Source organism: Otolemur garnettii, unplaced genomic scaffold (assembly GCF_000181295.1).
Source record: "Otolemur garnettii isolate 467f Iridium unplaced genomic scaffold, OtoGar3 scaffold00011, whole genome shotgun sequence".
Taxonomy (NCBI): Eukaryota; Metazoa; Chordata; class Mammalia; order Primates; family Galagidae; genus Otolemur; species Otolemur garnettii.
The window spans coordinates 3,192,575-3,204,907 of NW_003852406.1; the positions used below are offsets into that span (position 1 = coordinate 3,192,575).

The 12,333-nt window shown below is 40.6% G+C and overlaps 1 protein-coding gene across 7 annotated transcripts in view; it reads right to left on the minus strand.

Annotated features, from left to right (window-relative positions):
• GABPB1 (GA binding protein transcription factor beta subunit 1) overlaps window positions 1–12,333 on the minus strand; it is an 83,605-nt gene that overhangs the window by 11,389 nt on the left and 59,883 nt on the right. For all 7 annotated transcript variants that reach the window (XM_023510067.1, XM_003784348.3, XM_023510066.1 and 4 more), the window contains one exon: window positions 566–751. In XM_023510067.1, the coding sequence (XP_023365835.1) occupies window positions 566–751 (186 nt within the window). The remainder of the gene's footprint in view (window positions 1–565; window positions 752–12,333) is intronic.

The following is a 12,333-nucleotide window of genomic DNA, read 5'->3' on the forward strand; positions in this document are numbered from 1 at the left end:
AAAAAAAAAAAAAAAAAAAAATTGACAAAACATGAAAAACTGTCAGTTATAAATGCAAACAGAAATTAAATATATATTGATTTGTTTTAGAGATAGAGTACAATAGCTCAGTCATAGCTCAGTATAACCTCACACTCCTGGGCTCAAACAATCCTCCTGCCTCAGCCTCCAGAGTAGCTGGGATTAGAAAAATGTTATCAGTGTGCCTGACTTTTTTTTTTTTAGAGATGGGGGGCCTCACTATGGTACCCAGGCTGGTCTCAAGTGATCCTCCCGTCTCAGACTCCCGTAGTGCTGATACTACAGGCACAAGACACTGCACCCAGCCTATAAGTTCATTTTTCAGCCAGAATACTTTGAGGCCAATTTCTCTTTCCACCTAGTGTGTATTCAGACAAAGCAAGCTGATTTTAATATTAGCTTAAGTAAATAAAATTAGGCACTTAAGTCTATTGCAAAGGGTTACAAAAATATAATACAAGACAAAATTAAACGCTTCAGAAAACATCACAATTTCCTGAGAATTAAAAATAAACACAAATTTATATAAATGTCTACTACTAACCTTGTTGTCCATCTGGCATGGTCACAATGATGGGCTGACCTATTCCACTGGTGGGAATGGAATGTAAGTTTCCAAGCTGTATTCCATCTGTAACTATAGTGATTACTTGCTGACCTCCTGAACTAACTACTTGTTGAATTGCACCATCCACAGATTCTGCAGTGACTACTTCTTCCGTGGCAACTACTGGAAAAAATAAAAAGGAAAAAAATCAGTGAATATACAGAACAATACAAACAGAAATTGATTTTTCCTTTATCTGCTACTTTGGCCTTCTCTGCTTCTTCCCCACACAGGAAAATCTGTACATGGTTTTTAAACTCAGTCTCCAGTGGTGCTGTAGATAACCATATAAACAGTTGACTACAAGTCTGATAATGTATAATAAGTTCTAATTATCTCTACACACGAGTGATTAAACAATTTTTCTTCACTTCATTTAAATTTGGAGGTACAAAATTTTTAAGATCTAAGATCATGACAAAGGTTACTTCTGTTTCATAAAATTCCACAATTCAAAAAAATTTTTTGAATATACTTACACTCTATTTATATTTACATATGAATTGATATATAGAATAAATAGTATTCCTTTTTGGAGTGAGAATAATGCTAGTATTCTAATTCAGCCAGACTGCAGAGAAACTCACACATGGAAGGCAGGTACAACATGCTTTATTCAGCTCATGGGTGGCTGGTGAGCTAACTCACCCTAACTTGCCCGAACTCCTTGCAGCCAGGGAGCCGTTACACATCACAATCTGTGATCCACAATCCGCACAGGGGAAAGTGGAGTGCACAATTGTACCCAGGGCAACAAAAGTGGTAACATGCCAAGTAGAAGTGACATAAGCATGACCTCACCATACGCTTTATGACTATCGAGGTGCACAGGCACCTTCTTATGGGCGAGAAAGCCCCAACACTTTCCTTAGCCCACACTCCACTCTTTTGGGGTTTTTCGTCTCATAATCTGCACATTTGATTCTTCTACAAATTTCCCTGTGCGAGGACTGTGGAACACTGCATTTAAACATTATAATAGCAATATAAATTATAATATATGATAATGAGCAAGTAATGGTAGATAGATACAGTGACTAGTATTTATTAACTACAGACATACCTATATTTTAGTTTATAGGGCATTATTTAAAGTAAGGATGTGTTTCAGAGATTTTATTATTGTTTTTAACTTTTTGGTGGTAATAGTGTCATTGAGGCTTTTCAGGCAGCAGCAGCAGTTTAAACTATTGGTTTAATTAGATTTTTATTATAATTAATGTAATTACATATGAAACACTTTTTAATTTTTTGAGACAGAGTCTCATTATGTTGCTCTTGGCAGACAAGCATCATAGCTCACAGCAATCGCAAACTCCTGGGCTTAAGCAATTCTCTTACCTCAGTCTCCCCAGTAGCTGGGACTATAGGTGCCTGCCACAACACCCAGGTATTTTGTTGTTGTTGTTTAGCAGGCCCAGACCGGGTTTGAACCCACCAGCCCCAGAGCATGCAGCCAGCACCCTAACTACTGGGCTATAGGCACCACGCCATTTTTTAAATTTTTTTTTTTTTTTTTGAGACACAGTCTCAAGCTGTTGCCCTGGTTAGAGTGCTGTGGCATCAGCTCATAGCATCAGCCTCCCAAGTAGCTGGACTACAGGTGCCGGCGACAAGGCCTGGCTATTTTTTTTGTTGCAGTTATCATTGTTGTTTGGCAGGCCCAGGCTGAATTTGAACCTACCAGCTTTGGTGTTATGTGGCTGGCACCCTAGCCACTGAGCTATAGATGCCAAGTCCATTTTTTAATTTTTAAAGAATTTTTATAACGTACTATGAACAATTTGACAGATTGTTTTTTATTTTTGTCTTAAAATTTTTTTAACCATTAGTTACTTTAAGACAAAAAAAGTTTTTTTGTTTTTTTTGGGTTTTTTGTTTTTTGAGACAGAGTCTTAAGCTATCCCCCTGGGTAGAGTGTGGTGGCATCATAGCTCACAGCAACCTCCAACTCCTGGGCCCAAGCGAGTCTCCTGCCTCAGCCTCCTAAGTAGCTGGGACCACAGGCGCCTGTCACAACGCCCAGCCATCTTTTGGTTGCAGCCGTCACTGTTGTTCTGGCAGGCCCAGGCTGGATTCGAACTTGCCACCTTAGGTGTATGGGGCTAGCGCCTTAGTCACTTGAGCCACAGGTGCCGAGCCGACAAAAAAGTTTATGAAATCAGCACATGGTACCCCATAAATGTGGTAATGTACACAGTTATAATCTAATAAAAATAAATAAATAATTTTTTTATTAAAAGTATATCTTTATATTTGTCTTTTTATATAGCATTTTCTTTTTTACTTACTTTTTTAATTTTTAACTCAGCAGAAGGGAAACTGACCTGGGTCTTCTGCTGAGTGATGGTATTTTATTTTAAGGATATTTCTAACATAGTAACCATAGTTTTTGGCAGGCAAGAAGAAACCGTTTAACACACTTCATATTTTAACTCTATAGCGGTAGACTGATCTTTTTTGAGTTTTTTTTTGGAGACAGCCTCAAGCTGTCCCCCTGGGTAGAGTGCTGTGGCCTCACAGCTCACAGCAACCTCCAACTCCTGGGCTCAAGTGAGTCTCCTGCCTCTGCTTCCCAAGTAGCTGGGACCACAGCTATGCCCACCACAACTCCTGGCTATTTTTTTTTTGGTTGCAGCCATCATTGTTGTTTGGCGGGCCCAGGCTAGATTCAAACCCGCCACCGTAGGTGTATGTAGCTGGCGCCTTAGCCACTTGAGCCACAGGCGCCGAGCCCTTTTTTGAGTTTTTAATGTATTAAATATGTGTATAAGAACAGAAATCTAAGAGGCTTTAAACATTAAGTCTTATAAACTAACAATAGAAAATTTCTGTTGCAGGTCGGTGTCTCTACACACTTTGTTCAGTGTGTGCTGAGTCACTGTACTGTTTGCCTGGCCACTGGCATGCAGTCTCTGACACTGCTGTCTCTGTTGCATTCACTGGCCACGAGCACCATCTTTGTAGCAGCCTTACCATCCCCTGCTGGCCGCGCTCACAGACTGCACAGCTGCATAGCTGTCAGTATATTATCAGCGGGGAGGGCTTGTTGGCTACCACTAGCCATACAACCCTTAATTTTGTCTGTTGACCATTTTGTCTAGTCCCTATGCGGAACCAAACAGTCTCAGTCTGTGGGTGGCATGCCATTGCCGTCCAGTGCGCGAGCTGTCGTCAGCTGGAGCAGTTTCTCAGTGGCAGCTACCCCTGCGCTCATTCATCCAGCCTTGGCCAGCCCGTGTATTACCTTGTCCCGTCTGGCCAGGCACTGCCTCATCTCCCTGCTTGGCTTGTCAGCCATGCACTGTTTTACCTGACCCTTGTACCACCATACTGAGGTGAGTTTCCTGGTATGTCCATGTACTACTGTCTTGATCACTTACATTCACAGGCAGAAGTCTCCCGCTGATGTCTGAAGTTACAAGTTTTGCAACACATTCACCGCATGTGAATGTGGGGGGCAGGGTGGGGGGGACACATTTGACATTTCCCTGGGAGAGGCACCTGATGCTCAGTGGGAGTTTAAGGGACTTTATCTGTATAGTTTGACCTTTACAACCATTTCTTTATTCCTGAGACTTGTTCTGAGACATCTAAGAAAATACTATTTATTTTTAGATCTTAAAGTTATAACAACTAGGTACTCAAGGGTTTTAGGCTTCTGTTTCTTCAACTCCACCTTGCTTAACTACTTACAGGATGTGATGGCCCATCTTAATAGGGTCCTTTGTTGTTGCATTTTTACCAATTGTGTCACCAAGGGCTGTGACCTAAAGAAAGGTCATTTTTCTCCCCTCCTGAGGTAAACACCTAGCACTGCTATGGTGAAGCACACTGCTGTTCCACCTTAAGCAGCTACTTTGTTTCTTGTAAAGCTTCTGCTGTTGTTGCTACTGTGTCTCCAGCTCTTCCTGGAGTCCCTAACACTTGCTGCCTCACAGAGTAGTCTTGGTCTCTGCTCACTCAACTGTAGGAATACCCAGCCTGTGGCCCCCCCATCTTATGGACTCTTTTTTTCTCAAAGGCCTCTCCCACTTTCCTGTGGTACGGAGGGTTCTTTCCAGCCACAGCGCCACTCCTGGTGGGACTACCAGGAGTAAAACAGGCTTGGCACTGAGTAGCAGATACCCATGAGAGGTCATCTTTCAATCTCACCCTCCCTGAGTGCCTCCTTAGTGGCCTGAGACCAATCTCATCCTTGTCACCATTTGTGATGCCAGTGTTCTAATTCAGCCAGACAAGAGAGAAACTCAGGTACAGAGAGAGGACAAGTCAACACACTTTATACAGCTCACGGGCAGCTGGTGAACTAAGTTATGTGGGAGGTGGACCCTAGCTCCTGGTAGTTGGGAAGCTAAATTACACATCACCATCTGCAATCTGCACAGGTGAAAGGTCCTGTGCACCTTTATACTCAGGGCAACACGTCAAGCAGCGGTTACATCAGCTTGACCTCACTGTATACCGCTATGACTAACTAAAAACACAAAGTGCCTTCCCATAAAAAAGCCCAAACACTTTCCCTTACCCCACAGGGAGTAAAGGTTACCTTGATAATAAGCAGCACACAAATCTGGTACTGTGTGATATTAAAAGGACAACATCTGAACATCTACATAAATGAAATCCCAAAATATGCTCTTAATAATTTATGAGAGATTCAGAGGGAATTATGGCAGCTAAAAACATCACCTTTCAACATATATGTATAAATTCATAATTCTATATATGTATATCATTTTATCTATAAAATAAAAAAATGCATAAATATGTCATTATTACAGTCAAAATGTTTGGTAATATTTAAAAATCATTTACAATAAAATATCTATGCAAAATGAAAAAAAAAATAGCACCTCTTGCCTTGCCTGGGTAAAGAAAGCAGAAGTTGGCTCGGCGCCTATAGCTCAACCGGCTAAGGCGCCAGCCACGTACACCTAAGGTGGCGGGTTCGAATCCCCAGCCCGGACCCGCCAAACAACAATGATGGCTGCAACCAAAAAAAAAATAGCCAGGTGTTGTGGCGGGCACCTGTGGTCCCAGCTACTTGGGAGGCGGAGGCAGGAGACTCGCTTGAGCCCAGGAGTTGGAGGTTGCTGTGAGCTGTAATGCCACGGCACTCTGCCCAGGGGGACAGCTTGAGGCTCTGTCTCAAAAAAAAAAAAAAAAAGAAAGCAGAAGTTAATACTGCCAAAATCCCTTCTCACAGGTAATCCTATGCCCAAACGCTGATCTCAAAAGGCGTGCACAGAAATGTTTGTCACAGCTTTACTCAGAGATATTCACTGATAGTAAAATAACTATGATAGAGTCAAATACCGGAACACTCCACAGCAATTAAAGTGACTACATGGAAAAAAAGGATGAATCTGACAAAACACTATTGTGAGTAATGTAAATCACACACAAGATAATATACACTGTCTACCTTCTATTTATGAACTAAGCAATGTTTACACGAAAGTGACAACTTAGTGATAATTCCTCAAACTGTACAATTATCACCTATGAACTTTTCTCTCTATATGTTACATTTCAGTGAAAAAGCATCAAAAGGAATAATGATAATAATGAATTATACTAAATTTTTTTTTTTTTTTTGGAGACAGAGGCTCAAGCTGTCACCCCGGGCAGAGTGCCGTGGCATTACAGCTCACAGCAACCTCCAACTCCTGGGCTCAAGCGAGTCCCCTGCCTCCGCCTCCCAAGCAGCCGGGACCACAGGCGCCCGCCACAACGCCCAGCCATTTCTTGGTTGCAGCCGTCATTATTGTTTGGCGGGTCCGGGCTGGGGACCCGAACCCAACACCGGTTGAGCTATAGGCGCCGAGCCCTAAATTTTTAAAAATCTATAATACCTCACAAAAAAAGGAAAGAAAGGGAGAAAGAAAAGATCTTCATAGAAAGTGACGTCTAAATAATGTAAAAGGAATGACAGATTAACAAGAGTTATCACTGTAATAATTGCTGCGAGTAAGGATCACTATTCAGAGCTAAAGCCACTGGTGAAATGTTTTAGGGAAACAGGATATTCAAGTGGTCTCAGAGTATCACAGCAAAGATTCCTCTTATAAAGGGGAAAATCTGTAAAGACCTGGCAGATACCATTTCACCAAGCGGTCATTATCAGGATGGGGATATTAATGTGCCTCCTGATATGATGTAATGAGAAGTTACACAGTATCACTGGTGTTCTTTCTAGAAATGTTAGACCTGAATCTAACTTTTAAAAATAAAATGAATCCAGAATGTGGGTGGTCCTGCAGACAACTAGCTTGGACCCTACAAAGATTTCAATGTCATAAAGAACAAGACAGCAACAATGAAGAGACTAAAAAGACAAAATAATAAAATATGAATTCTGATTAGATCCTGGATGAAACACAAATAGCTATAAAGGATATTTTGGGGACAACTGGGAAAATCTGAACATGGACCATAAGTCACATAATGTTACTAAAGTAGTACTGATGGTTTTATAAAATAAAATGGAGCTATGGATATATAGAAAGCAGTCTATATTCTTGGGATATACATGCCAAAGTATTCAAAGGTGAAGCATCATTATGTCTTCAGTATACTTTCAGATAACTTGGCAAAATAAAAGTGTCTGTGTGTAAGTATGTGTCAGAGAACATGTGGGTATGGAATACCTATAATCCCAGCACTTGGGTAGGCCAAGGTGGGAGGACTGCTTGAGCCCAGGAGTTTGATACCAGCCTGGGCAACATAGCAAAAAAAATTCTGTCTCTACAAAAAAATTGAAAAACTAGCTGGGTGTTGTAATGCACACCTGTAGTTCCAGCTACTCTGGAGGTTGAGATAGGAAGATCATCTGAGCCTAGGAATTCAAGGTTACAGTGAGCTATGATCATACCACTGCACTCCAGCCAGGGCAACAGAGTGAAACCCTATCTCTTAAAAAAAAAAAAAAAAAACTAGCCAGGTACAGTGATGGCTCATGCCTGTAATCCTAGCATTCTGGGAGGCTGAAGCAGGTGGATTGCCTGAGTTCATGAGTTTGAAACTCCCCTGAGCCAGAGCTAGACCTCATCTCTAAAAAGAAAATAGCCAGGCGTTGTTGTGGGTGCCTGTAGTCCCAGCTACATGGGAGGCTGAGGCAAGAGAATCACTTGAGCTTAAGAGTTTGAGGTTGCTGTGAGCTATGACACCGTAGGACTCTCTCTACTGTGGGAGACAAAGTGAGACTGTCTCAAAAACAAAACTAGTTCAGAAAAAAGAAATGGCATCAAAACTATTTCTAAATGACATAGTGTGTGTTTTTTAGGTTTTTGTTTTGTTTTGTTTTGTTTGAGACAGGGTCTTGCTCCATCTTGTGGGCCAGAATGTAGTAGCATCACCACAGCTTATGTATCCCAAACCCCTGGGTTTGAGCAATCTTCCTGCTTGAGCAAGAAGCTAGGAATTCAGGCACATGCCACCACACCTGGCTGATTTTTCTACTTTTTGTAGACTTTTGGGGGTCGTCTTCTTACTCAGGCCAGTTTCAAACTCCTGGCCTAAAGTGCCTTGACCTCCCAAAGTACTAGGATTATAGGTGTAGGCCACCATGCCCGGTCTTCTAAATGACATGTTTGTTCTTTTTTTTAATGAGGCAACACACTTTATAAAAAGCATAAGTAAATAAAACCATTCATTACTGAAAACCAAGCCACCATCCAGATACACAGTGGCTGTGAAACATACTGGAGTTGCTACCAACACACAATAGGACATCATGGATATTGATGATCACAGGATTTACAAAACACAGAGAAGCCATAACTACATGAACTTCTTTATAAAAAGACAAGATATAGGGCGGCACCTATGGCTCAGTGGGTAGGGCGCTGGCCCCATATACTGAGGGTGGTGGGTTCAAAACCAGCCCCAGCCAAACTGCAGCAAAAAACAGCCAGGCGTTGTGGTGGGCGCCTATAGTCCCAACTACGCAGGAGAATTGCCTAAGCCCAGGAATTGGAGGTTGCTGTGAGCTGTGACACCATGGCACTCTACCGAGGGCAATAAAGTGAGACTCTGTCTCTTAAAAAACAAACAAACAAACAAAATATATACTAGGATTCTTCTTTTTAAGATGTACTCATGGCAAGGGACTGGGCTTCAACTCTGTTACTTGGTAATCAAGAATCACACGCAACCCCCTCCCCAGAATAATCAAAATGCAAATAACCTTCATGTTTTGAGTGCTCTGTCGTTTTTTTTTTTTTTTGTTTGCCTTAAGCTATAATTAGTTTTTATCACCAACCACTTAAAAAAATTTCAGGAAGGTAATTACAAAATAAAATACAGGGTATATAAGAGTAATATATTAGATAGTTTCAAAGTAAGGTTTCAAACACATTAAGTATTGCTTTGATTTTTAAAAAAATATCCATATGAAAAAGAAATGTTCACTCTGGTTGAATACTAACTACAGGTAGTAAATATTTTAAAGCATAATCATGTAAGAAATTTCTGAGATCACACACAATCAAGGAACAACTCAAAAACTTTCATCTTTGCATTATATGCAATGACTATCATTAGAATAACAACTAGTTCTTGCCTTTCATCTAAAAAGCTTTCTTTTCAAGTTGTGCTATGGTATGGTATTTAAGAAAAAATTAAAAGGAAACCAATTACGTAGAAAGACAAAGTACCCCCCCCAAGCCCTAAGAACAACCTAAGAGTAAAATGTTGAAACATAAAAATAAAACAAGACCCTGTCTCACAGTCTACTCTAAAAACTTTAACAAGAACGTTGATTTTAAAAATATATATATTCCAAAATATAAAAAACCCTGAATAAAAAATAACTGTAGCCCAGGCCCACCAAACAACAATGATGGCTGCAACCAAAAAATAGCCAGGCATTGTGGCAGGTGCCTGTGGTCCCAGCTACTTGGGAGACGAGGCAGGAGACTCACTTAAGCCCAGGAGTTGGAGGTTGCTGTGAGCTGTGATGCCAGAGCACTCTGCCCAGGGGGACAGCTTGAGGTTCTGTCTCAAAAAACAAACAAACAAAAAATAACTGTAATATCATAAATACTGACCGAATTCAAAAGTCAAGGAAGGTAGAATGGAGGTGAGGAATCAAAAATTACCCATCAAGGAACAATCTATACTATTTGAGCAAGGGGTACACAAAAATCCCTGATTTACTACTATACAACAAAAAATACTATACCTCCTAAATCTTTTAGAGAAAAAAATGTCAAGTTTAATATTTACAGAGCGCCTAGATAATCTGCAGTACCTTTGAAGATATGTGCTCTTTTGTTCAGCATGACTTTTGAATTAAAATGCCATAAAAATAACATAAGACAGAAAAAACTGTCTTTGTAATGTTCTAAAAGACTCAAAATTCTACACAGGCATATTTAAACAATAAAATAGAAACTACATTTATTAAAGAAAAATAACTTTTCAAAGGTATTATGTCTGCATTTGAGCCTGAAATTAAAAAGAAAAAAGGAAAAACAATCTCACAAAGCCCAGTAAGTATCCCTTAAAGCCAATTCAGTTTTAATACCCTATTTTAGAAACAGACTAAAAAACAATGTGCAAAAGGGACCTGATTAAAACTTCACTATTAGGGAGAACAGAGGAACTTTTTAACAACTCCCAGATGGATTACACCTTTGGAAAAACCACCTTATAAGCAACTGGCGGAAGCTGCTCTAAATACAAAAAGAAGGATGGTCATAGATATCATAGATTATTATATCTAATCAAGATATAATATGAAATACCCAATTAAGCAAACCATGCGCCTAAACTCCATGCAGTTTTGTCATCTTAATTTAACAATAGCTTGTTTTTGTTTGTTTTTGTTTTTTGAGACAGAGCCTCAAACTGTCACCCTGGGTAGAGTGCTCTGGCATCACAGCTCACAGCAACCTCCAACTCCTGGGCTCAAGCAAGTCTCCTGCCTCCACCTCCCAAGTAGCTGGGACCACAGGCACCCGCCACAACACCCGGCTATTTTTTTGGTTGCAGCCGTCATTGTTGTTGGCGGTTGTTGGATTTGAACCTGCCAGCTCAGGTGTATGTGGCTGGCGCCTTAGCCACCTGAGCCACAGGCACTGAGCCAACGATAGCTTGTTTATGTCAGCAGCCAAGAAGCCTGAAGAGGGTGGCAATGAAATTGTGAAAGGCGTTTTCCTTCAATAAGTTTCCTTGTTGCAAACTGAGTATCTTTCCTTGCAAGAAGTGATCCAAAGCCTGGAAGAAGTGGTAGTCAGTTGGCTCAAGGTCTGGTGAATACGGTGGATGACAGAGTTTCCAAGTCCAGCTTCTGGAGTTTGAGCAGCGTTGTTTGTACAACATGTGGTTGAGTGTTGTCTCAAGAGAGAATTGACCTGTCTGCACGGACAAGTCTTAGCTGCTTAATTGCGAGCATCCTCATCATTTCGTCCAATTGGTTGCAGTAGACATCCACTGTAACTGACTGACCAGGTTTCATGAAGGTGTAGTGAATACCAGTGCTGGACCACCACGCAGACACCATTAGTTTTGTTTAATGAATATTCGCTTTTGGACTGTGTTTCAGCACTTTATCTTTATCCAACCACTGTAGTGAATGCTTGTGATAACCAGAAAGAATCCATTTTTTGTCACACATAACAGAGTGTATAAACAGTTTGCCTTTACGTAGTGACAGCAAAACCCAGCAAGCTTCAAGACTATTTCACTTCTGACACTCATTCAATCCAGGTGGAACCTATCTATCCAGCTTCTTTACCTTGATGGTTTGTCTCCAATGGTCTAGTACTGTTGGAACAGTAACAACAAACCCTGCTGCTGATTCATGGGTAGGTTGAGATGGATTTGCTTCCACAACAGCTTCCTGTTCAACATCCACCTTCGTCTCTGCCCATATGGCTCATTTTAAAGATTAAAATTGTCAAAACAGAACTTCTTAAACTATCCACGTACTGTGTATTTAATAACCATACCCTTCCTAAACACTTTGTTGATACTTTGAGCTGGTTTCCATGATGGAGCTCATATTTGAAAAAGACATGAATATTTGACTTATCCACGGTTTCATAAAATTGCTCTCAAAAAAATTTGAAAAGATAGTCATAAGCCAAAATGTACATCTGAAAAAACGAGCATGTACCTTCACAATAAAAATAGAAGTATCAAAATGAAATGTTAGAAGTATCAACTATTTCAAACTTGGTATATAAGGAAATTGGGCATTTCATATTTAATAACCTGTACAACTGGGCCACAAGGAGGAAGCTAAGCCAAGTTGATATATGACTGAAGGCTAGAGCTACGAAATAAGAGTTTTACAAAAAAGTATTTTTAAAGGACCAGAAAACTACACTACAGATGTAAGGCCCACATCTTAACCATACACAAATCTCTGATTCTATATCCCAAATAACTCTCAAATCTGTTCAGTTATTATCTGTTTGCCAAATTATAATTCACACTACCCTTATAGTATCTCTTCGCTGGCTGACAGCATTAGACTCCTAACTAAACTCCTTTGCAGAGCATTTGTTTAAGCCTGCCAAAGTAATCATTTTTAAAGTCCTACATAACATTACCCTCAACAATTTGAGTTACTGGCTCGGTGCCTGTGGCTCAAGCGGCCAAGGCACCAGCCACATACACCTAAGGTGGCGGGTTCAAATCCAGCCCGGGCCCACCAAACAACAATAATGGCTGCAACCAAAAAATAGCCGGGC